General features: G+C 37.9%; 1 protein-coding gene across 1 annotated transcript; it reads right to left on the bottom strand.

Annotated features, from left to right (window-relative positions):
• Positions 1–3,018: 3,018 nt before the first annotated feature.
• LOC578350 (riboflavin transporter 2-like) lies at positions 3,019–25,846 on the bottom strand. Its single transcript, XM_030975799.1, has 3 exons — positions 25,615–25,846; positions 4,370–5,797; positions 3,019–3,279 (listed from the first exon to the last, which is right to left on the bottom strand). The coding sequence occupies exons 2-3, from the start codon at positions 5,594–5,596 to the stop codon at positions 3,043–3,045; spliced, it is 1,464 nt and encodes a 487-aa protein (XP_030831659.1). The 5' UTR covers positions 5,597–5,797; positions 25,615–25,846; the 3' UTR covers positions 3,019–3,042.
• Between the last annotated feature and the right edge of the window lie 1,391 nt (positions 25,847–27,237).

Raw genomic sequence — 27,237 nt, 5'->3', positions numbered from 1 at the left:
AAATTTAGTTTGTTTTGTATCAACCACTTTTTAACATATTCTAGATCTTCGTGTATCTTCTCACTCAATTCTATAGTATCATTTGCCGAACAATATATTACCGTATCATCAGCATACATGCTTACTTTACAGTGGGTGAGGCCACGTGGCAAATCATTAACATGTAGTATGAAAAGCAGGGGTTCTAAAATGGATCCTTGGGGAATTCCACATTCAACTGGCAAAAAATCTGACATTGTACAGTTAACAGATGTAGATTGTACTCGACCATGTAAATAGTTCGAAAACCATAGCTGTGATGGTTCATCCGACCCGTACATATATTTTCTCAATAGTAACACATAGTCAACGGTATCAAAAGCCTTTTTTTAAATAGATCTATAGCATTAACGCACATACAATTTGGCCTTCATCTATAATAATAATAATAATAATAATAATTAACCGTTCTTGCATAGCGCATAACACATAGTATTAAAACATGTCCCTAAGCGCTCTAGAGAAAAACACAACAGAATACAAAGACAAGACGTACTGGGTAACAGACAAAATGGATGAATTAAATGTTAAATAAGTGCGTCTTTAAAGCAATCTTAAACTTAACAATGGAGTCAATGTTTTTTAGATGTTCCGGGAGATTGTTCCATGAAGTTGAGGCAGTGTGAGCGAAGCTGCGTTCACCACATGACCAATACACCAATCTATGCTTGTTAACCAGTCATCTGATATATTTAGTAGAGCAGTAGCTGTAGAGTGATTGGGTCGAAATCCTGACTGGTAAATGCTCAACAATGTATTGGCATTTAAGTAGTCATAAATTTGATTGAAGACCATTCTCTCTAAAACTTTTGATAGTATGGGTAAAATCGAAATAGGTCTATAGTTACACAATTCCTTAGACCCTCCTTTGTGAATTGCAACAATTCAGGCTTTTTCCCACATATTATACACAATTCCTGGATGCAAAGACCTAGACGAGTTAATTATAGACGTCAGAGGCTGCACAATGTACGGGGTGGCCATTCTAATCAGCTTAACTGGAATCATGTCACACCCCATTGCCCTTTTCAACGATAGGCTATTTAGTACCTTTAAAACGGCTTGTAGGTAAACCGCCAGAGCCCAGAGGTCCCTATACTGATTTAAGGTGGAGGTGCTATGTCATTAACTTGGGTTCTAATCCCAGCCCGACACTAAAACGATTTTTGGCAAGACATTAATCCACTTTTGGCACTTCCACCCTGGTGCAAATAAGTATACCTAACAATTGTTGGGGGTAATATGAATTGCAGAGTCCTTATGAAGAGCAGCAATGATGCTGATGGGGCTGATGAGGCTGATGAGGCTTCAGGGGCCGACTGCTTTACAAGCTTGTTTTTATGTAGGTCACATGATATTTCTCTCAATTAAATCATTACTCTATATTGACCATTTATCTTTATGTTATTTATAATAATAATAATAGAGTATATTTAAGAAGCGCATAATTAATTGTAAATTTCTCTATGCGCTTTACAGTTTTGTACAATCATAACAATTTGAATATATAAACAACACTAATGCAACAATAAATAACAAAATAGATAAGCAAATGACAACAAACATTTATGAAAAAGTAAACCAATTAATGCACCTATAATTACACCTACAAAATTAATTGACATTACATATAACAAATTCAACAAACGGACAGACACTCATCATGTCGAATCAGCCTCCCAACCAGCAACGGACAAAGCAGCTCTAGGAAGAGACCCTTGAAAACAAATAGGTTTTCAGGGCTCTTCCAAAGCCGTCAATACTCCCAACAACTCGAAGCTGGTCAGGAAGCTGATTCCACAAGACAGGCGCCGCCGTTGAAAAGGCACGAGAACCATATGTTTGGGTTGATGTGGTAGGGATAGTCAGGAGATTCTTTGTTGAGGAGCGGAGATTTCTACGGGGTATGTATGAGCAAATAATATCAAGAAGATAAGTCGGGGATTTAAGAATCATTACCTTGTAACACAACATAAGAACTTTAAAACAATTCTTTCTTTTACAGGTAACCAATGAAGGCGAGTCAACATGGGTGTTACTGGATCTCTCCCCCTTATTATTATTTACACATATTTATTATGTGTCATTGATTTTTCACATACAAACAAAATTGTACTTTATTTTGAAATGTATGATTATGTAACATGAGAAATATGAAAAAAAATATGTTGGCGCATCTGCGTACAAACATACAGTAACTTGATTAAACTACTTGAACACACACTCTGATTCTGTCTCGTTTCATCTCGGCTTTGGTCTACTTTTAGTAAGATGTCATACTTAAGAGTAGACAGTCTCATAACTAGATGTATGGAACATGTTGGTAATCAAAATTAGTATTATTGTAAGTCATACCGGGTAAGGGGTAAACTTGTTCATGAGAAACATTACTTAGCCAAGGGGCACTACCGCCTTAAGTTCACTTTAAATCCCCCTCCGCCCCTGCTTTGAGACCACATGACTACATCTGAGCAATCAGACCATCTTTTAGTTTTTCATATCCGTATGCGTCATTTGGAAATGTAGTCCAAGGTAGGAAAAGTTGATCGCAAATCGCAGCAAAGGCCCGTGTGAAGTTACAAGGACCCCGCCCCCCCCCCACTCAGTGTTATTTAGGGTACGCGTGTGCTCGTTCCCTCTTTTTGAAAGCACCCCCTGAGGACTCAGTAGTGCCAACATTTCCGAACCCCCTTTCGTGGGCTTTTCCTGCCTTGGAGACCCCCCCCCCCCCCTAAATACGGAAAATACTCAATGTACCCCCCTAAATTCGGAATAATTTCTCAGAAGTCCGAATAGATGAGAGAAAAAAAGAAAAACAACCCCTTTTTAAAGAAATCTCCGGGTGAAAAGTCAAATACACCCCCTTTTTTATAATTCTCGGGCCGGACTTTGTCGCACGAAAAGTACCCCTTTACCGGACATTTTGGTAACACGCATGCGGTCATTCCGATCCCGGAGTGAGGTGGGGGGGGGGGGGGGGGGGGGCGGGACAAGGACATGCTATTAGGATCTGGTACAAGTTGGTTGTATTGGACACTGCTTCTGATCGTCGTATGCCTCAAAGACGTTGAAAACGTTGACGAGAAGGAACATGAATATGGTGAGTACGGACACCCCAAGCTGACCCAGTGCACTGGAGTAGATCAAATGCTTTCGATTGTCTGGGCTGTGACGTAATATCCAGGCATAAGACGCGCGGGAGTAGTTATGAAATACACCGGCGCCTATCCAAGCAACAACCTGGGGGGGGGGGGGGGGGAAATAATTTTAAAAAGAAAGGAACGAAAATGAGTTTTTGTTAATGTGTAGAATAATGTAGGGATCGAGATAAAAACGAAAATGAATTTATGTAAGAATAAACTAAAGAGGCGACAAAAGAAGACTAAATATTAAAGAAGATATACACAAAACATGAAGATAATGATAATATTATGAGTAATAATAATAAAAATGATAATAACAATGATAATAATAATGATAACAATACTAATGATAATAATAATATTAACAATAATAATAATAATAATAACAACAATGATAATTATAATCATGATAAAATGATAATTTTAATAATGATAATAATAATGATAATAATGATAATAATAATAATAATAAAACTAGTATTAATAATAATGATTATAATAATAATATCGATTATTTAGAAGCATTAAAATAAAATACCATAGCGCTTACAAAATGTGAAGGGATACAAAAAACTCACGAAATAATTAAATCACAATACTGAGAGAAGAAGTATGTCTTATAGGATCTTTTGGAATTGGCAAGACAGGTTAATTCTTTGATGAAAAGTTGGACATTGTTCTATATTTGCAAAGCAGCTACAGTAAACATATTTCGGTAGATAAGAGTCTGAGGGAATCGTTGGGAATGATAATCTATTAGTATCTATGAATCCCAGCGATGATCTACAATATGTTCTACAAAGCAACAACAAAAAGGTGAGAAAAAAGAGGGGTATATAAAAGAGAGATGAGGAAGTGAATGAAGAAGGGTTAGAAGTTGACATGAAAGGGTGAAAGATGGAGTAGTAAAGTAGGATGAGGAGGGGAAATATGAGGTGATTAAGGAAGAGACTTAGGGGAGGAGGAGGGGGTGTGGAAGAGGAGTGGGTGAATGAATAATTGAAGAGAATGAGGAGGAGGAGGAGGAGGAGGAGGAGGAGGAGAAGGAGTAAAAGGAGGTCTGGAAAAATCGGAGGAGCTAGAGGGAAAAGAGAAGGAAGGGTGAAGAACGAAATGCAGGATAAAAGAAGTGGATGGTGGGGGGGGGGGTAGGAAGCCAAGTATATAAAGTGATAGATAATACTTACAATTAGTACTTTTCCTATGATAAGTTCACTAAATGGAGGATACGGACTCATTGCGGCCACAATAATGCAGTACAGACTCGAAATGGACCCTAATAAAAAGGTCCAAACCACCACTTTGTAGCTGTATATAGGTTTCAGTTGAAAGAGTGGAAAAGCGAGAGCACCGGTTATTTCTCGGAGAGGCGTCAGCAAGCCGTACGTCTGGCTACCGTATGCGCTGGCGGAATACCCTTGTATAGGAGATAGGATGCCGTACAAGATGCCCATGTTTATGATGGACATTGCATAGAGGAATGCAACCTGCCAATTCGTAAGTTCTCTTTCCATAAAGTCCCCATTGTTTGGTCGCGATCTGGCAATTCCCTCTGACTCGGGAATTTGTGTCAAAACCACAAGTTCGTCCATTTCACCCGAAGAGGTGTCCCGTGATTGGAAAAGCCCCCCGCATCCATCTTTTTTAAGATGGTGGCCATCTCGTTGAGGAGCGTATTCCCGTCTGGCGCAAGGCAAGTTATTCAGGCAAATGAATGAGATGTGACATGAAAGCATCATCGCGAACAGAAAGGCAAAAAAAATTTTGGGGCCAAAAAGAAATTCGGGAGCTACTTCACGCCAAGAGGTACAGCTATACGACAATGATGAATTTCCAACCACAGTTTCGTTCATGAATGTAAAATTAGCGACGCATGTTTCTTTACTGCCCCCTGCATACTGGATAAGTACAACGCATCCTGGAAGAATGCTACTCATTCCTTGACCAAGCAACAACCAATTCAAATACTCCGGCTTCAGGAGAGATTTATACCCCGAGGAAGTGTTACCCAATATCATATCGACCGTCAAGACGAAAAATATATTGATCATGAAAGCCACGCTGTGGGGTTGACCGGACAAGTATGTCCTTGAGTCCCAGAAGAATATCAGCAAAAATGTCGCAATGGTTCCTATGAAGGTGATGACGTAGATAAAGGAGATCTCTGGTCTATAGACGCGGGTAGATTCAAGAAACTTGATGCAGATCAAGAATGCGACGACGACAACGAATCCACATACAAGGGGGATCATGATGTAAGAAGTGATGCGGTTCTTTTCGGGCAGGCCTAGGGCGACCAGGACAGGTATTTCGGACCACACTCCTGACATCGTCATACATGATCCACTTCCGAAGATGATGACGAGGAGAATGACAAAACTTCGTTCCACTTGGCTGTTGATACCATCTTCCATCTTGCTTTCGAGGGTAGAGGTTTGGTCTAAGCTTGTATTGGTTTTGAGCTTTTTTAGATCACCAATCGTATTCACCCACTGTTCACATATCAGTATTCTACTTACGATCCGTTACGAACGACAGCTAGTTTACTTGATCGATATTAACATCCGATCATCATCGTCGTTGATACAGCTCTAACCCCTAGACGGTGATTTGATCTGTGAAAGGGGTGATAGAAACAATTATATGAAAAATGATTTATTATAACTGATTTTGTGTTCTTGATAGTTCGTTATGGGAGATAAAGAACCTCTCATGTAGTGGCGTATCCTGGGTCCAGAAATTGGGGGGGGGGGGGGGGGGGGGGGTGGCGCAGTACATTCTTACTAGGTGGATATATCAAGAACCTCGATGATCAGCTTAGGCGCTTAGCTCTTCTTTTTTTTTTGGGGGGGGGGGGGGGGGGGGTCACAGCGCGTTATCTTAAGCATGTTAATAGTTAGAGTGTATATGCTGGTGGGGGTAAGAGCATTTTGTTTGTCAGACAACTCAAATCAAATCAATTCAAATTGCTTTGAAATAATATCCTTTAAAGACCGTCAACACTACTGGGCCAGAAGGGATTAGACCACACAGCGAGGTCACTGACAGGTGGCTATCTCATTAACTCAGCTCTCAACTAACATAAGAAAAAGAGGATCATGGGGGACCAGCAGGCACCGATTAGGGAAGTTTTCTATATAGAGGGAGCAAGTAGCTACAGGTAGGACAGTGGGGCTTAAGTTTGGATTATCTTAAATATTTATTTACAAATCAAAGAGGCAAAATACGCTGTAATTTGTGTACCAAATTCAATCAAATATAACCAATAAGTTTGGATTATCTTCAATATACATGTATCCCCCCCCCCCATTAAAAAAAAAAAATCGGTTATATACTGTATATCATTAAAACATGGTATGCATGGTAATTTCAAAGAAGGGAGGAATACCATGCTCTCTTAAAGAGAAGGTTGAGTTCTGGGAAGAGGTGAAAAATAATTTGTGAGCATTACTCATTCTTATTATGCAAGTGTGGAAGAACATCAGTTAAGACATGTTCCCTGAAAAGCATGGCTCTTCAAATGCCTTCATATTCTAAATATGCATGTAACATCGTAAAAATCGGGGGGGGGGGGGGGGGCCGGCTTTTTACGCCACGTGTTCGTGTAGTCCCATATACATCTTTCTGTGCAAGTGTTTGTAACTTTACCAAGACTTGGCCAAATTTCTTATCATTTTGATGATTCCAGAACCTTGCAATACACACAAATTCTTATATGCTAGATGATCAACCTTTTCTGGTCGGTTCCACACCGTTTCTTTCACAATGCAATCGCATGACCAGAACTCAACTTCATCTTTAAGATCAACAACAATCAAATAAAGCAAGCCACCTCTGTTAATTACCTCGGGACTACAATTACCGACGATGAAAGAGGCGAGCAAGAAATCAAGAGAAGGATTGCACTTGCAAAATCAACTTTCTCCAAGTTAGAAAACATCCTAAAGAATAAGAAGCTGAAGATGAAAACAAGACTCCGCGTACTCAATTGCTACGTGTATCCAGTTCTAATGTATGAATGTGAAGCTTGGACCCTGACATCAGACCTAAGAAAGCGACTGGAAAGTTGTGAAGTTTGGTTCCTGAGAAGGATGCTAAGAATTTCATGGACAGAAAGAATTTCTAATGATGAGGTATTTGCCATGGCAGGAACAAGACGAAAGCTTCTGAATAATTAAGAGGTCGGCAGCTGAGCTTCTTGGGCAATGTTATACGGAAGAATGGTTTGGAAAATCTTGCACTGACTGGAAAAATTTAGGGGAGGAGGAGTAGGGGTAGAAGGAGGATTCTGTGGATGAGTAGCTTAAGGAGTGGGATTTCTGAATGTGGAATTGATCTCGGGGAAAATGAATTACTTCATATAATATGGGATAGAGAGTTGTGGCACTCCATGGTCGCCAACGTCTCAGGATATGGCACATAGAAGAAGAAGAAGATCATTAAAACTGATATGCAGTCGAATATATTATTTAAATGTAATGAATACGAACAGAAATATAGTATGATACTTTTTTTTATTGCTTTGTGCAGCTGTTGTGTTTTTGGTTAACGATGTGCATGGGCAAATTTCACGGTTTATGCAAATCTTATCTTATCTTACAAAGACACGTGCAATGATAGCGTTGAATCTGTTCAGAATCTGATCACCACATGAGAGTATGTGGTGTGCTTTAAAACAAAAATTAATTCGGCAATTATGTGAAAAATAGTCTATTTTGGTTGCCATTATTATTATTTTTGTGACAAAGTCGTGAAAATCCACAAAAATATTGAAACAAGATTAGATGCAATGAATGAACCCAGGACTTATTCTCTATTAGCAACTTACCATCATGTCGATGTTTTGAGCAATTACAAATATCTTTCTGAGCACCAAGTTGAAAAACTTATATTTAACCTCAGTAAAATATCATGCTCATTAGATCCCATGCCCACGAAACTTCTTCTACAATGCATCGACATATTGATTCTTGTGTTTACATCATTGGTTAATCTTTCTCTCTCGACTAGTCATTTTCCAATACAATGGAAAAATGCCCTCATCACACCATTATTGAAGAAAAACAGGTATTGACGCAGATTTTTAACAACTTAAGAGCTATAAGCAATCTGAAATACATATCAAAGTTGGTCGAGGGTGCTGCTACCCGGCAAATTATGGATCACCTCAATAACAACTCACCTTTGCCATGTACTCAGTCTGCATACAGACTAAACTGCACTGCTAATAATAAAGAGTGATCTATTGATGGTTATGGATTCCCAGAAAGTCACTCTTTTACTTTTAATAGATAGTAGTGCATTCGACACCATAGATCATTCTGGCTAATCAGAAACTTTAAAGACTATAGATATCAACAGATCAAAATAGATGATGTGATCTCTGATGATTTCTTAGTGCCTTTTGGAGTTCCACAAGGTTCTCGGATGGGTCCTTTTATATTTACTCTGTACACTTCTAGTCTCATTTCAAATGTTCAAACGAATTTTCCCGAGATATCATGCCACTGCTATGCAGATGACACACAGCTTTATGTATCATTCAGACCTGATGAACATGCTCAAGACCGATGATTTTCAACAACATGAAGCAAATAGTAAGCTTCTAATAACTTCAGACGTCTGTTTGATTATGATTTAAATTTGAATCATTTCAAGAAACAAAATAAGGCCATTGTCATGGAAACAGTATGTTAAAAAAGAGGTCATTTTTTAACCACCTCCCCCCCCCCCCCCCCCACAAAAAAAATGATCATAATCAATACAAGGGAACATTAGAAAATATATTTTAAATACAATTAAATAGGAAAAAGAGAAAAGTAGAGAATATATTCCTGTGAAACAATATGTCATAAGTTAATGTCTTCAAGTTCACCTTTTTGTATCTGGCTAGAGTTTTGCTTGGGTATTTAGTACTGGATGATTAACATGGACAAACTGCACTTGTTAACATGATCGCATTATATCTTTTTCATTCTAGTTCTAATGTTGTCTGACTGTTTTTAATGCTTCATTGTATTCTTTGGCTTGGCCGGGGTAATATCTGTAAACCGCTAGACACACACACACACACGCACACACACACACACACACACACACCGTTGTATCCAGGCGCGTACGCAGGGGGGGGGGGTGGGGTTAAACCCCCCTTGATTTTTTTTTTTATGTGTACGTTTTGTTTATGTTTTTTGTGAAAACCCCTCCCCCCTTTTGAGTTTTTTTTTTTTTTTTTTAATTATGCCAATGGCTGACCTAAAAAAGGTGACCTTACCCCCCCCCTACGAAACAAAATGTCAAACTATCAAATTTCGTGACCAAAAAAAAAAAAAAAAGTGTCCGCTTACCTCCCCCCCCCCCCCCCCCCCCCCCCGGCGCGATTTTCAAATTTTCGGGAGCAAAATAATAAAGCTGAGTCGTTGTGAAATTTTGGGCCCGATTCTAACCCCCCCCCCCCCCCCCCCCCTCTTGAAAAAATCCTGCGTACGCCAATGGTTGTATCGATGTATGTACATTATATACGAATTATTTATTGATCATCAACAGAAGCAAAATGCTAGGCCACGAACTTTTCGAAGCGTGACCAGATTCAAAGTATGCTTAAATGGGGGCATTGATGTATGTAGAAAAAACAGGATTAAGATCCCATGCAACGCTTCGAAATGTGAAAGAAGAGAAAAATAAAATAAAGTTGAGATACGACCTTTATGTCTGAACGTTGCATAATGCAATTCGTATTGGTATCTTATTCCATCTCAGAGTGATTATAGACGTTATTTTTAAGGATAATACCGTTTAAGCTGTCCGGGTTTTTGAAGATAATGCCTCAAAACAAATCGAACAAGCTGTTTATTTCTTTATTCATGGTCTGTTTCTACTGATTATCTATTTTCATTGCCAACCCTCGAAAACGAATTTATTATGCATTTCACGTAGGAAAGTTTGCATAGGAGAACTATATAAATATATCTCTATATATGTATGTATACTTTATATACGAATTATTTATTGGGGTTAGTTTGCTTTCCAATAGATCCGTACAATATGGCACAGCTTTAGGAGCCCCAGGATGCTCTCGAGTTTATTTGACTCTCAAGAGAAAGTGTCTCTTAGACATAAAGAGAGGTTTTTTCTTAAAGAGAAGGTTGAGTTCTGGGAAGAGGTGAAAAATAATGTAGTAGTACGCTCATTTAGAGCAATTGTTGCGTCTCAATTCCTCCACTCCCCGATCTCCATCTAATCACCCTCAAAATAACAACACATCTCAGGTGAATGATGGTGCTTGCTGGCATTGTGGGAGGTTTGGTCATTTTGCTAGAGCCTGTCCAGTAAAAAAAAGAGAGGAAAGAGGTTACCGATGGCAGGGAAAGGGTCGTCCTCCACTACCAGGGGCGAGGTAAAGAGGGAATAATTTGGAAGAAAATGGAGTAGGTATTTTAAGTGAATTGATGGAGAAAGGTCCTAGGGTTACTGTTTTGTTAGTCAATACTCTTTGTGAGTACATGTAGTTGTTTATGTCATTGGAGGAAAAGTTTGGTATTTTAATTCTCTTTTGCGACTAAAAAGGCATTGAGAATTCGGTGATAAAATATAAACATTTTAAGTTTTGCTAACATTCAAATTCATATAGAGGCTGGGCGCTCATTGGGATTAGATGTATTTTAAAGATGTTTTGTTTATTAATTTGCTAAGTTAGCTGCACCGTTGATTCAGCTCAACTAATTCTCCTTTTAGTAAAAGGACAAAGAAAAGGGAAACTATTTAAGCTTGAGTGGAACATTCTAACGAATGATTCATTTAATTTGCTCAAAGAAGTGGATTGAGGCACCAGTTAGTTATCCGGGTTTTTCAAAGGGTTTTGTTTTTAGAAGTTGATACAATTCCCTAAATGGTTAAGGGCCTTGCCTATCACAAGTAGGGGAGGATGGAAGGCGTCACCATTTAGCATATATGCTAATAGACAATTTAACAAATACAGAACAAAAGATAACCAGATTTAGGTTCATGTTAATGAGAGTTGAATAATTATTAAAATAGACAGTGGATAATTTAGAGACCGTTTATTGGGAGCCCCATTTGTTATATTTACTGATAACAATTCGTTAGCTTATTTACAAAATGCTAAACTAGGAGCTAAGGTGAATTGAGGGGTGAATGTTTTGGGGAGGGGTTTATCCTTTGATATGATACAATCCCGTATCATAATGTTGGTATAGTGGGCATGATATCTGGGTATGATATTTTGCTGAATTCTGCATTATTTCAATGTATCGAAATTTATAAATGCAAATATGTTGGTGCTTTAACTTGTTAGGTTTGTTAACACGCATTTTATATTGTAAAGATGGAAGGTGACATAATACGGAGTGCGCTGTGGAGGTCTTGGGAAATCCAGTTCCATTGGTTGTCCTGTATGATGTTTTTCCTGATATTATTCATTATTTGCGAGGTACAAAATTATTGTTATAACAGGTGATTTAATGTTTTTTTTAAAGAAGCCATCCTGTACCAAGTTGGTACTTAATAATGTTTGTTTGGTAACTGTATATAAACAAAAAGATAAAAATTAAACAGTTGGAGTCTACATTTAGTAGACATTTAATAATACATATGTGACAAAATAGATTTGTCTGAGTTTTATGTTAGTTGGAAGTAGATTCGATGAGATAATTATAGACTGCTGGTTGTTGCTGAAACTGGGAATGTTGAGATTATTATGATGCATAATTATACAGGTTTATGAGTAAAGATGTTAATTGTATGTATATAATAAGGCATGTTTAGTCTTGCTTCCAGTGAGACGTTTGGTTCTCGTAATGAAGATGTTGTTGAGTGTACAGTTCAACTTTTTCACATGAAGGGTAGAGGAAAGAACGGTATTAATATGCATATTATGCATATAGGTCGTTTGTAATGTGATTAACGTTTATCTATAGCTTTGGGTATCATATGCCTTTGGTTGTGTTATATTATTCATTATTACAATTACCAGTTGACCTTGCACGATGTCATTGTGTCGTCATTTTAGTGTTTATACCCTTCCATGTTTGGGAGCAGTTAAAATCGAGGGATGATGTTTATGCGTGCCTTTGATTTGGAGGTCTAGGGTTATCCAGCTCCAAAGAAGAGGAAGGGCATGACGTCATCCTGACATTATGTTCTGTTGGGTGGGTTATATTTGCAAGGTGGACAGGACATTACAATTGCAGGTCTTCCTGGTCAATTGGTTGTAAAATAAATAAATGTGGATATTGTTGTATAATGTAATTATGCATGAGTGTTTGACATTGCAAGGAGAATGTTAACTGTAATTCATTTAAAGTACATTCTTAAGTCAAAGTGTTGGTTAATGCAGCCCAAATATGCTGTATTGATAGTATATTGACAAAATTATGCTTTAAATCAACACAAATATGTATTGCTTGATTAAATGATTCCCAGTTGGTAATCTAATATTTTATCTTAATTTTGTACGATCTCCAGGGGCAAGATCGTTTTAGTAGGGGAGATTTGTAGTAGTACGCTCATTTGGGCTAAAGGGGGCGCTAGAGCCATATAAGAGCCGGGCTGGGTTGATTAATTGTATTCACCCAAAAGTTAAATAGCATTAATTATGTTTTCAATAGTATGCCGGGAACGGGTGAACAACCCCTGGTTTTGAATTCTTGCATTAGATTAAAATTGTTCATTTTGAAAAGCACGTTGGAAATGAATTCCTGCATCAAGATGTACAGGTGTTCATTTCCAATAACAAGTTAGACAATAGACTGTTTTGCCGGGGACGCGACATTCTCGCGAAGAGATAGACTCCTCCCATTTCTGTCGGTGACTAGATCAGATAACACTCATCTATTATGCTTTGTCATTGGTTATAATTGATTAAAGGTATAACTCCTCTCTTGATTGGTCGGATGACCTAAAGGGTAATTTGGTATTTCCCGTCTTGTAATTGGTTGTCTTCGTAAGGGTCCTCCTGGTTGGCTGGCGATATCTAAGCCTCGTCGGGTGCCGGGGTATTTAAATGCGAGGTGCGGGATTTTGGAGTCGGTTTTTAGTTGATATTATTTGAAAGTAGATATTATTTGAGAGTTTATTTCATTCCGTTATCATGTTTAGGATGTGCTGCTAGTTTACTGTCAATATGACCGCCCAGCCTCTGAGAGAAGCAGCTTATTTACAATGTTCATATAATAATAATACTCTTCGTTTGCAACGATTGAAGCTTCGGCTGACATATATATTTAATAAAGTGGACTTCAACTGTAATTCCGAGCTTCTTGTGTTTTCATTTATGTTTGAACTTGTCATCTTCAACTCATTTACTGGCCCACCACAATAATTTGTGAGCGTTACTCATTCTTATTATGCAAGTGTGGAAGAACATCAGATAAGACATGTTCCCTGAAAAGCATGGCTCTTCAAATGCCTTCATATTCTAAATATGTATGTAACATCGTAAAAATCGGGGGGCCGGCTTTTTACGCCACGTGTTCGTGTAGTCTCATATACGTCTTTCTATGTACAGTGTTTGTAACTTTACCAAGACTTGGCCAAATTTCTAATCATTCTGATGATTCCAGAACCTTGCAATACACACAAATTCTTATATGCTAGATGATCAACTTTTTCTGGTCGGTTCCACACCGTTTCTTTCACAATGCAATCGCATGACCAGAACTCAACTTCATCTTTAAATGAAATGAAAGGTCTCTTGAAAGTAAAATAGCCCTTTCATTTTCGAAAGAATTCTAATCCATCCTTTGATATTTAAATTGCACTGCTCCTACTGTGTGCTTTTTTCACACTCTCCCTGATCTACATGTATAAGGCAGGCGCGGATCCAGGATTTTCCAATAGAGGGGGCCGGAAATTCGAAATTCGCGCAGACCGTTATTTAAACTTACCAATACTGACAAGGTCATTATTAGAAGCACTGTACTTTAATAGTGTACTGGTACCTACAAACGGGCACAATTTTTTTGGAAAGGGGACATGCTCACATGGGGACAGATACATCTCTTGTCCGATATCAACATTCCCCGTTTTCAAGTTATGCTCGCGCGCAATTTTTTTGACATTTCCATCAGTGGGGGCTGAAGCCTCTTTCCCCAATATCTATTTCCTGGTTTAATAGTTTGGCGAGCGAGCGAAGGGAGTGAGCGGAAATTTGAGCTTATGTATGTTGTGAAAGTGTTTATTGTCACCAAAATATAGGAGATAAGATATAACAAATGCATATTGGTAATTTTTATATTTTCGGGGAAAGAGAGGCTGCAACCCCATTCCGCAGGTGTTTTGAAATCAAAACAGACTCCCCAAAAAATTATTAACCAAAATGCACGAATCCAGTTTCAAAAATCAAAAAAATGTCAGCTTCAGAGGGGGGCACATCGCCCCTCGGACTCCTTCTAAAAGTATTAACCGAATCGCACGAATCCAGTTGTAAAAAATTCAGCTTCAGAGCTAGAGAGGACACCCCCCACACACACACACACACACCCTGTGCGCGCAAGCGCGAAATTAACGCTGGCGCTAATGCATAAGCAGGGGCGGCGGAGCTATTTCCAAAGTGGAAAGCACCAACAAAAAAGGGCACCTACAAAGCGAAATCTCAAAGCGAAAATATACATTTTTTTAGACATTGGTATATACCCTTTCATTGTGATTCCATTATCAGGGACGATTTCAATATTTGTTTTTCTTTATATATTATACAAGATATTGCTTAAGCATCACACTTTCGGCTGGGTGTGATTGTCTGAATATTCATTTGCGAGCGAGCAAAGCGAGCGAGAAAAAATGTAAGATCTGTGAGGTCGCAGAGTGAAAAATTAGCGAGCGAGCGAGCTTTAGGGAAAGTACTCTTAGTCGCTTTAAATAAGGTGCAAGACTAATGATGAGCAGGTACCCCCCGTGGCTACGTGCCTGATGATGAGAGGTTAAGGGGGCACTTATCGAAGTGGATAAAAACACTTATTAGAAAAGAAAAGGAGCATGTGTCAAGGTACAAAGAGTAATTATCAAAGGTTCAAACGGGGCACTTCTTACACCTGAAAGGAGGCACTCACCATAAATGAGATAGGGCACTTATGAGTATGGGAAATGGGCATTTGTCGACTGAAAAGGGGCATCCATCAGAAATTGGTTTATCAGAGGTGAAAAGGGGCATTTATGAAAAGGGGATAGGTCCCTTATTGGAAAGGAAAAGGGGCACGATTAAAAATAAAAGGGCAGTTAGCAAAGGTGAAAATAGGCACCTATCATAGATGAAAAGAGTACTTATCAGGAGGGGAAGGGGTACTTTTCAAAGTAAAACGAGCATCTCTCAGATTTGAATAGGGGCAATTATCGGAGATGAAGAGCGCACTGAAGTGAAAAGAATTAACTTCGCATATATGAAAATGGTCATTTATCAGAGATGAAAAGGGACACTTTTTATTTATGAAGGGCCTCATTTTTCTAAATAGCCCTTATCAGATAGGAAAGGGGGCACATGTGTTGATGAAATGTGCGCTTATCCGAGTTAAAAAGGGGAAGGGGCACTTCTTTACAGAGTAAAAATGGCCCTTTGGGGGTACTTGAAAAAGTGGGGGAACTTTGCCCCCTACCCCTGCCACCCGCCCCATCATCTGAAAATCCAAAATGATGTTGTAGGGGCCGGGCGCGGCTTTATCATGAGTGCTTTTATGTGAACCTCTTTTTTATAAATATATTATGCTGGATTCCGACCCAGATTGCACACTCTAAAATGATAGTATGATCATCCCCAATACGCTTGCAGTTCACGTATGCACCCCTTCCTCCTAATCCATCGTTGCCGTCACTGCCATTTACGTATGGCCGGCCGGCATATTTTTTATTTACACGCTAGCGAGGGGAATTTCTCGATTAATTCCAATGAAACCGCTTAAAATTCCAATGAAACCGCTCGCAAAGAGTCTAGCCTGGATCGGAGAGCTCGCTAGTGCTATACGCTAGTGTGAATTTACATCCAGGAGAAAATTTGCTTAACTTTTTCTTGAAAGACTTGAACGGTTATGGAAACTGTTTGTGTTTCCTATCTCCAAATATCAATATTATTCTGCATCAAATAGAAAACATTGATTTCTACTGTGATATGTAAAGGCACGAACTTACGTTAATACATACACATAATTTTTTGTAACCAAGAAGGTGCACCATGGTAATACATTTTAACAAACACATCAACATGTTACCTAGACAACTCATCACCATAGCCATTGTAAAACCATATATTAATGATACATGTAAAATATAGATTGAAGCAATTCTCGTCGATTGGCTGTTCTGCATCAAATAGAAAACATTGATTTCTACTGTGATATGTAAAGGCACGAAGTTACGTTAATACATACACATATTTTTTTGTAACCAAGAAGGTGCACCATGGTAATGCATTTTAACAAACACATCAACTTGTTACCTAGACAACTCATCACCATAGCCATTGTAAAACCATATATTAATGATACATGTAAAGTATAGATTGAAGCAATTCTCGTCAATTGGCTGGATCCTGAGTGTGATTTATATAATGGATTTTGAGTAACATTTGCATCTACCTGTAGTTGAAGAATAGTTACAGTGTATAACATCAATTAAGTTGGAACAATTGGAAGGAAGTAACGAGGAATATTAAAGCAAGGGAGACTGGGAGATGAGAAAAGCAGGAAGTTAGAAATTGAGAGATTACTCGCGAGATAGCCTTGCATTAATAAATCCTTTATATAATGTTGTCTTGAGAGAAAGTAGACGATTTTTTTTTAAATTGGAGATTAGTGCAAGTATTATATATATTGGAAATGGAATTAATGAGAAAGTTATTTTTTTATCAAGATCAATACATGGGGGGGGGGGCACCATCAAAATAGGGCACTTTCTGGAATATAAGGTGCACCTACAAAGGGAAACATCAAAATGTAAATCTACCATATTAAGACATGGACGTACGCGTAACGCATGTCACACACAGAAAATGAGAAGAAAAGATCGAAGAATAATGTTTTAAAAAAAGAAGAAGATAGAGGAAAAGGAGAGATACAGAGAGAGGGAGAGAGAGAAAGAAAGAAAGAAAAAAGGAAGAACATGAAACTTAACTTTCCGACTTAGTTGGCTCGACATGTGCTTAAGTAGTCTGCGGACGAAAGTACAACAATACGAAAAACGTTATATGAAATTGTCTTTAAGAGAGAAAGAGAGGTTATTTCTAAAATGAAATGAAAGGGGCTATGTGACACTCAAGGAAGAAATTACAATTTCTATCGCTCATGACGACTATTTGGAATTTCCTTAAAAAAATTAAAGTTCAAGAACTTCCTAGGGCTCCGCCCCATGCAAGACTCTCGGCAACAGCAAAATTATTTACACAATTTCTTGCTGTCTGCTGCCTCGAGATCACTGGAGCGAAGAAAGGTAACATAATATATAGCAAGAGTCCCTATTAAGTGAAGGATTTATCCCTTTTATTATTAAGACTCCCGGCAAAGGCTCTCCCCCTGCAAAATTGGAGAGAGTTTTATGTAGTTTAAGCTTCTAACAACCACTCCCGTGGACCATTTATTATTTACACAAAGGTAAAAGTGTATAGCAAGAATCCCTATTCAGTGAAGGATTCATCCTTTTTATGCAGATGCTTCTTCTACCGTTCTTGACCAGAAGTGCGTTTCAAACTCAATGAAGTGGGCATCATCCCATTGAATGTTGTGTCCAGTGTTTCGGGTTTGTTTTGCTACTTGCTGCCTAATCTGAGGGCTCTGTTGTGCTCTTTAAAAAGAGGACACAATAGGGGCAGCGCAATTTAAATATCAAGGGATGTATTAGAATTTATTTCTAAAATGAAATGAAAGGGCTATTTGACTTTCAAGAGCGATAAAAACTCTAATCCATCCCTTGAAATTTAAATTGCACTGCCCCCATTCAGTGTGCTATTTTCAAAGAGCACAAAAAGGCTTCAGATTGAAGATTCCATCTCATAAAATTGTCTATAACAGAGAAAGAGATCCTTATTTCTGAAATGAAAGGGCTATTTGACTTCAAGAGCGATAAAAACTCTAATCCATCCCTTGAAATTTAAATTGCACTGCCCCCATTCAGTGTGCCATTTTCAAAGACCACAAAAAGGCTTCAGATTGAAGATTCCATCTTATAAAATTGTCTATAAGAGAGAAAGAGAGTTTATTTCGAGAGAAAAAATGAAATGAAAGGGCTATTTGACAAGAACCCTTTCATTTCATTTTATAAATAACCTCTCTTCCTCTCTTATAGACAATTTTCTCTCTTGAAAGTCAAATAGCCCTTTCATTTTATTTTAGAAATAACCTCTTTTTCTCTCCTAAAGACAATTTCTCTCTTGAAAAGGCTCTGCCAGGCCCCTCAAGCTCTGCCATGTTGTATGGATCCATTATAAAGCAAAATAAGCCCACTCAATAATTATTATATATTAAAACGTCATGTGCAGCGATTCATCCAAATAAGAAATCCACGTAAGAGGCATTTTGAAAGTTTTAAGAAAATTCCTTCAAATTCCAGGATATTGGGTGTTATTTTTCAGGAAACTCTATTTAAACGAGTGGAAGCACTGGCGGTTCTGTTTTTTTTAAACTGTAACAATTCTCCTTGGATCAGATATAGACCAAAAACAAGCCTCATTATCTTAAGTATACAAGAGTCATTTCGGACCTTACAGCTTTCATAGAAATCGCTTCTGGACCGTCAAAGAAAAAGTTTGAGAACCCCTGGTCTACGCATTATACACATCAGGACCAACTTCACAACTTGACAAAAATTTGAGGGGGGGTTCGACCCCCCCCCCCCCCCTGCGTACGCGCCTGCATGTGCATCCCTTCCTCGTTATTCCCTTATCCATCGTTACCGTCACAACCATTTGAGTAGGGCCGGCCCCCTCTTCAATAACGGCTCCCAAGCCATCAAGAATGACCCCAGAATTTATAGATTACCATTCTGCCGTTCTTTGGAAGGGCTGGGCGCGGCCTTTTCAGAAGTGTTTCTACACCAACCTTTTCATGCACTACGGCTTAACATAAACAAGCATGCTAAGATTTTTTTGAAAAGAAGCATAATTCCGACTCAGTTTCGCATAACCTAAAAATAAGAATACGACCAGTCATCCCTCCCCCCTCCCCTCAATGCATCCGCCTTCACACACCCCACCCCTTCCCCTTGTCTTTCCCTTATTCGTCGTTAATGTCACTAATTTTTAGTGCCATTTCGTTGTCTTTCTTTCTCCCCGGCTCCTCTCTTCTTTTTCTTTCCCTTTTTTTTTTTTTTAACTCTCTCTCTTTTTTTTTTTTTTTTTTCTTCCTCTTTTTTCCTTCTCAATTTTTTGCGCCGCCAATAGGGGGGGGGGGCCGCGGCCGTTTCGGCCCACCCCTGGATCCGCCACTGTATAAGGGTGCTTTCTTTAGGTTGATCATCAACAGAAGCAAAATGCTAGGCCACGAACTTTTCGAAGCGTGACCAGATTCAAAGTATGCTTAAATGGGGGCATTGATGTATGTAGAAAAACAGGATTAAGATCCCTTGCAACGCTTCGAAATGTAAAAGAAGAATAAGAAAAATAAAGTTGAGATTCCAGTCGACCTTCAATGTCTAGACGTTGCTTAATGCATTTCGTATTGGTATTATCTTCCATCTGAGAGTGATTATAGACGTTATTTATATGGATAATAAAGAAAAAACTGTCCGGGTCTGAAAGTAATGCTTCAAAACAAATCGAACAAGCTGTTTATTTCTTTATTCATGGTCTGTTTCTACTGATTATATATTTTCCTTGCCAACCCTCGAAAACGAATTTATTATGCATTCACATAGGAAAGTTAATGATGAAAGATATGGGCGCGGGCCAAGATTTATACCCACTGAAGTGTGAATTTTTGCGCATCTTCCCTAAACTTCTTCAACCAGGAAATGGACTTCATTGTAGCCTTAGGTCAGGATGTTGACATAAAATTGATAAAAGAACATCATAATCAGATTATCCGACCCCGGAAACCCCATGAATTTATCAACTTTTATCATACGGATCTTTCCTTTTGGAACTACGCTTGACCTTTAAATCGGATGGCGGTCCTTTTTTATTTGGCCAATATGGCCAGCATAACAGCCCCAAGGAGACCTGTAATTGATACAAGCACATCATAATCAGATTCTCTGACCCCGAAAACCCCCTTACTATATACACTTTTTAATCATACCAGCCCTTTTCCTTTTGGAACTTCACTTGACCTTTTACTCAAAGGTGGCAGACATTTTGGATTTGACCAATATGACCAGTATGATCCGAGGAGATCTCAAATCGATGAAAGAACATCATACTCAGATTATCTGATCCCGAAACCCCCATAAATATATAAACTTTTATCATACTTTCCCATTTCCTTTCGTAACTACACTTGACCTGTAACTATCAGATGGCGGTCATTTTGGATTTGAACAATATGACCATTATGGCAGCCCCAAGGAGACCTCAAATCGATGAAAGAACATCATAATCAGATTCTCTGACCCCCCCCCCAAACCCCATAAATATATAAACTATTATCATACAAGCGCTATTCCTTTTGGAACTACGCTTGACCTTTAACTCAGATGGCGACCATTTTGGATTTGCCCAATATGGCATACCCAGAGGGCGCCCTTCTTGGCGTCCGGCAGAAATCATAAAAGTATGGTATAATCTACCTCTGGGCCCAATTTGGTGCTTTTAGAATCTGCACCAAACAACCCCTATTTAGCCCTAACAGCCCCCAATAAATAGACTGTTAGACATTGTATCAATTGTAGATGCTGAAAAGTTCGAGCAGAAATATTGATTAAACACATAATTTATTATAGCAATATTTCCAGGATCATCATAATGATTGTTATCAAGTTTAAACGTTGAAAGCATTGAGGTTGCCTCTTTAGCTTTTACAAACGACCAAAATAGTTTGGCGTTAGAATTGAGGGAGATATTGAGATATAATCATTATAGGAAATCCTTTTTTGTTTGTTCACAAGAGTACGGACTTCTACATATTTATTCCATAGATCTGTATTATCATTTTCAGTCCTTTTCTTTGCAATAACCTTATTAATCCCACAGTATACATTATAGGGTTTTCCGTACATCGTATCGATCAGCTTTGGGAAACTGATGAAAATAACGAGAGAGTTCCTGATGATTATGATGGACGTCAAGATCAAAGAGTATTGAGAATGATAACTACTGGCAAGACCTGGACCACTGCAAAGGTGTTTGACGATATCCGGCTCATTGCAGAACACCAGATCCAGCATAGAATGCCTTCCATTGGATCCAATGCGAGTCGGGAATGATCGAGACCAATAACTTTAGACCGAGATTGTTAGTAAGATCAAGTACATCTGATGTCTTCTTTTCAGGGAGATGGGATATGAGCTCATCATGACTTGTGTATTTTAGTTTTAAATTGAAATCTCCTAAGAGGAATATTGTTTTAAAATGATGTATAACTGGAAGGATAGGGTTGATGGATGTAGTAAGCTCTGTCGTAAAGTAATGATTTAATGAAGGAGGTCTGTAGCACGTGCCTAAGAGAATCTTTTCTTCGTTAGGTAAATTGATCTGCACACAAAATGATTTGCATTGTTTACATTCAATTGCACCTTCAAGGTCCAATCTCCGATTTGCATTAATGTTACGTTTGCACGCAAACAAGACCCCACCACCAATTCTGTTACGGTCCTTTCTAAAGACGTTGTAATGGGACTGATCGAGACGTTCACCATCAAAGATGGCATCGCTGAGACATGTTTCAGTAATTATAATATCTATATTGTCAACAGACATCTGAGTTTAAATTGCAAGTTGTTTGTTACCAAGGCTTCGTGCATTCAGTTGAGCACATCGCAGGTGTTTCTTGTTACTGAAAGTGTCGGGTCCAGGATTTGGATGGATATCAACACATTGTGGTGTACAAATTTGAATTCAAAATAAGGGTAGTAATGGATTCCAGTAATTCCCAGGTAGTGTACTTTCACAAAAGATTGTGGATGAAAAGACTTTATTGTGCAGTCTTGAAATATAGTAGAGCTATCAAAATCTCTTCTATTCAGGATGAAGGCTAACATTCGATTGAAGAGCAGTGGTCAGTTCACAGATGGATGACCCCAAAACTGTTGTGTGTAACAATATGGCTTCCACCTTGTTGAGCTTGGAGCATTCCTCCCCAAAAAGTGAACTCAAATTATCACTTACTGGCAGAAGTGATCCAAATCAAATGTGCCCTCCTGAGTCAGTATAACTCAAATAACAGTCTAGTAGCAATCACAAAACATATGCTGAACAGGACATAACAGAAAAGTAAGACAAATTAGAGAGCTGTGTGAGCTGTCTGTCTGTCTGTCTAGAAATGATAGATATTTGACCATTGAGCACATGATTATCGAGTAATTTATACTTCTTTCATTGTGACGGTACGCTTTTCCAAGAGTAATGCATTTAGAACTGGACTATTTACCTTTTCTCTCTTGCAAAACGACCATTATATTCGGCGTTCACCAAGAGTCGTGTATACCGGTGTGAAACTCTACACAACAGCAGACATGGAATGAAGATACGTGAAGTATACTGGAAACAATCAATTTAACCTGATTTCAGGAAAACTAAGTTACATCGGAATCATTTTTAAAGTACAAACACGAATCTATAGAAAGCCTTATCAGTTGATCTCCATGTACAATATATTCATGCACAAGACACGCTCTATAGCCAGAGAACAGATATGTGACCGGACCTCTTTAGTCCGACTAGAACTCCCAGTCTCTTCAGTCAAAGAATTGCTCAACTCACATTTAACATCTTATACATAATACACGTAAATACAGGCAATAACCTAGTCATTAAGTTTTGAAGTATGTGACAATTTGTCCCGATGTAGATTTCTTGAAAAATGTGTCATATCAAACCTTACATCTATATAGTATCTAACAAAGGCCCTAGTTAAAGGTAAAGACCAGTATTGGAAACGCCCCAATTTCAAAAAATGAAATGGAAGCTCTCATTACCAATCATGTGAAAGAATATGTTTTGACTAATACATGATGATAAAAAAATTTCCGGGAAACCGCCTACTAATTCATATATTTGGTAAATTTGTTTCTCTCATGGTCTGTGAGAGATATAGGGTAGTCCCATATACATCTTTCTGTGTATAGTGCTTGTAACTTTACGAAGAATGGGCCAAATTTCTTATCATTTTGATGATTCCAGAACCTTGCAGATGCTAGATGCTAGATGATCAACCTTTTCTGATCGATTCCACAACGTTTCTTTCACAATGCAATCGCATGACCATAACTGGTCTTTACCTTTAAACCAATCCACCTTTCATTCTTGAGTTACAAAAAATAATAATTAAAAAGTGTACCAACACATCTTATACACGTAAATACACTCTATATGGCGCATCGATTGATTAATTGATTGACTTTTCGTCAAGCTTTTACCATACAACAATTAACAAGATTAACAGATAAAAATTAAGTCAGCTTGAATAGGAAAACCCACGAAAGATCGAGAGCTTATCTACAGTGGGGTCCCCGACAGACAAGTACCAAATGAATAACTTAAAATAGTAATATTTACAGGCAAATAAGAAAAAAAAACTTATTAAAGATAGTAATGATGATAATAATAATAATAATAATAATAATAATAATAATAATAATAATAACAACAGTAAACTAATGATAGAAATGATAATACTAACAAAAAGAAAAAGAAGAAAGAGAAGAAGAAAAGGAGGAGGAGGAGGATGGGAGGAGGAAGAAGAAGAGGAAAATAATGATGAATAATGTAGAATTTCTATAACGTACACAAAAATAAGTATATTCAAAATTAAAAAGTATGAACCGGCAGAAGAATAAAAATTTCAATCATATAACATGTCATTCGCTTCTCTTCTCTGACTCTCAAGTGTTAGGTATTCCTTTAATTTCCTCTTCAAAATGAACAAAGCTTTCTATTTCCTTAGATTTCTGTAATTCTATTCTCTATCTACTCCCTAACACACAACTTTCTCGACTTCAGAAACTGCAAAATACTGCTGCACGTATTGTCACACTTTCTTCTCGTAGAACCCACATCACCCCCATTCTCAAAACTCTTCACTGGCTCCCGGTATGTGACCGAATCATTTTTAAGTTGTTGTTGTTAGTTTTCCATTCATTGTATGACTCTGCTCCTTCCTACAATATCAAGTTGATTGTTAAGTATAAGCCTACAAGACGTCTTCGTTCATCTCAATCCTCCTTATTAGTTGTCCCTAAGACGCGCAGTTCCTGGGGGGATAGAGCTTTTTCTCATTCTGGTCCGTCCCTTTGGAATAAGCTGCCACTTAGTATTCGTAATTTAACTACCCTTCATGCCTTCAAAGTTGCTCTAAAAACCCATCTCTTTCTAAACAGTGCTATTTAATCATGTCAATGTAGCGTAATAATTTGTGTTGTTTTAGTTTACTTTATTTTAGTTAAGAATGTTATATTTTTGTGATAGTAATACATGTATGTACAGCGCCATGAGCGTCAGAGCCTGGCGGATACCGGCGCTATATAAATATCCATATTATTATATCATGAGGAAGGGAATTCCACTGTTTTATGGTATTGTAATAAAAAACGAATTTCCAATGCTACCTACACTTTCTGGTAAGTTAAATTTGAATCAGCTATTTCTTGTATTATAATCATAATAAGATCAAAGGTGGATCGAATATAATGATTCGACCTAGTATGATATATTGTATGCACGTGATGCAATACTAGTTGTTTTGATTTTTGGTTGACTTCAAGAAAGCCAGTTTTAGAAAGTTCGCTGGAGCTAACATGAGTTCTTGGACCAGAACAGATGATGAATCTCACCAATTTGTTCTGTATAATTGTTAACTTCTTTTGATCTGACTTGTTTATATTACTATACCATGCAGGGTTAGCAAAGCCAAATATACATTGAATAAGAGCAAAACAGAGTATACGTCTTGCTTCTAAAGCCATACAACCTATATGATATCTGTACACAAATTTCAGACGAGAATTTGCCTTTTTAACAACTGATTCTACTAAAGATGTAAATGAAATTACGCTAGCCAACTCAATGCCTAAATACTTCACTGATTCTTTTCTCTTGATTACTTGATTATCGTGTGTCACTTTGAATTCAAATGACTTTTTAGAACTACTTTTTAGAACAAAACGAAATGCTTTCTGTTTTTCCCAAGTGTAAAGAAAGCTTATTATCAGTCATCCAATTGAAACACACGTAAACAACTGTTCACTGAGCTTTTCCTCAATATATTTTGGATTAGGTCTATCAATCAATCGATGGCCGCACTATATTTACGATGAATAGATCAATTTAGTTAAGAATAATACGTACCTATGGTACTCTCCATGTATAACGGAAGAACGGTGAGGCTTCTAAGCTGTAAATGAGGGTTAATGAGACGGCTTGGCATGGCATCAAATAGGTAATAGTCGTTGATGCGTGATGCGCAGTAATCCATGATGCGTGATGTTTTTTATCATAATAAGGGAGTTTACAGATACAATCTGCGCATGGGCAGATAAAGGTCATTTGTACCAAAAAGGTAAAACCCACCAGAGATGAATACTGGATATGCGCTCATGAAAGTTATGTAACATTATTCATTTATGCACCAACAGTACATTCTAAGATACGCAGGCGGAAGTATTCTTTTCAAGAGGGCAAACAAAAGGTATTCATGAAGCACATCTAGGACTTTGGCAGTTATTATTCTAAGATGCTCAAAGTGGAACTTCTCTATGTGTAAAAGATCTGTGGATATTTGGGGTCATTTGTACCATGTGCTATCTGTAAACTCCCTTATTCGGTGAAATTTCTCGAAAGACTGTACTGAGACTGCACTTATTTAAGTATAACTGCATATTTTACTACTTTAAAAAAAATCATAACTTTAAGCTAATCTAAAAGTTTGAGTGAAAATAGACCATTATTAACAATTAGCTAAAACTTATCTGATCGATTTCTTAAAGGCTAAGTCCACTCCAAAAATAACTTGCTTTTAATAGATGCAGAAAAACAAGAGAAACAGAGCAAAACAAGTTTGAGTATAAAAGTCAGATGACTAATAAGGAAGTTATGATTTTTTTTAAAGTATGAAAAACTATGGAACTTACTAGAAAATAACTACACAAATTGCCAATTTGGTTATCAGTTTGTGACGTCATTGCCTCAATATTTATCAATTGCATATTGTTATTCTATTAACTTCCCATTTTATCCTCCAAAACTTGATTTCTCCATGCCTTTGCCCAGGTTATTTGATTTGTATCATATTGCGTGCATGGCATTTCACAATTTTTTTAATGAAATTTGAAGAATTGATACTATTTTCTGAATTTGTATATTCATAATCATTGATTGATTGGCCTACTTAAAGGCACACTGCACTACTTGTAGCTACTTGCGCCCTCTATATAACAAACAATGCCTAATCGGTGACCATTGGTCCCCCATGATCCTCTTTTTCTTCTGTTAACTGAGAGCTGAGTTGATGAGATAACCACCTGTCCAGTGACCTTGCAGGGCAGTCTAATCCCTCCTATAAACTACGGCAGATAAGCTTTAAAAAGACTATATTTTGTTATGTGCGTCCTTTTGTGCTCATCTCTTTGTGATTGGCACCATTCTTCACGTACAATATCTACGCAGCATATCAATGATTCTGTGTCAAACTACACCTACAGGTATGAGCATAACGTAAAAGTGATGAAGTATTTTGGATTCCGTATCCTGTATTATGGAAACACTACGTCAACATTTCAATAAGCCAGTTCGTAAATAGCTTCGGAACGCATGACCCCCAAATATCCACAGATCTTTTACACTGTGGATACGTCCCACTTGTGCATTTTAGAATAATCACTGTCGAAGGGATGGAGGTGCTCCATGAATACCTTTTGTTTGCCCTCTTGAGAAGAACACTTCCACCTGTGTATCAGATAAATGAACCGTCGG

This window comes from Strongylocentrotus purpuratus, unplaced genomic scaffold (genome assembly GCF_000002235.5).
Source record: "Strongylocentrotus purpuratus isolate Spur 01 unplaced genomic scaffold, Spur_5.0 spur5_scaffold_8, whole genome shotgun sequence".
Classification (NCBI taxonomy): domain Eukaryota; kingdom Metazoa; phylum Echinodermata; class Echinoidea; order Camarodonta; family Strongylocentrotidae; genus Strongylocentrotus; species Strongylocentrotus purpuratus.
Note: the sequence above shows the minus strand (reverse complement) of the source record. Positions and strands in the feature narration are given on the sequence as shown.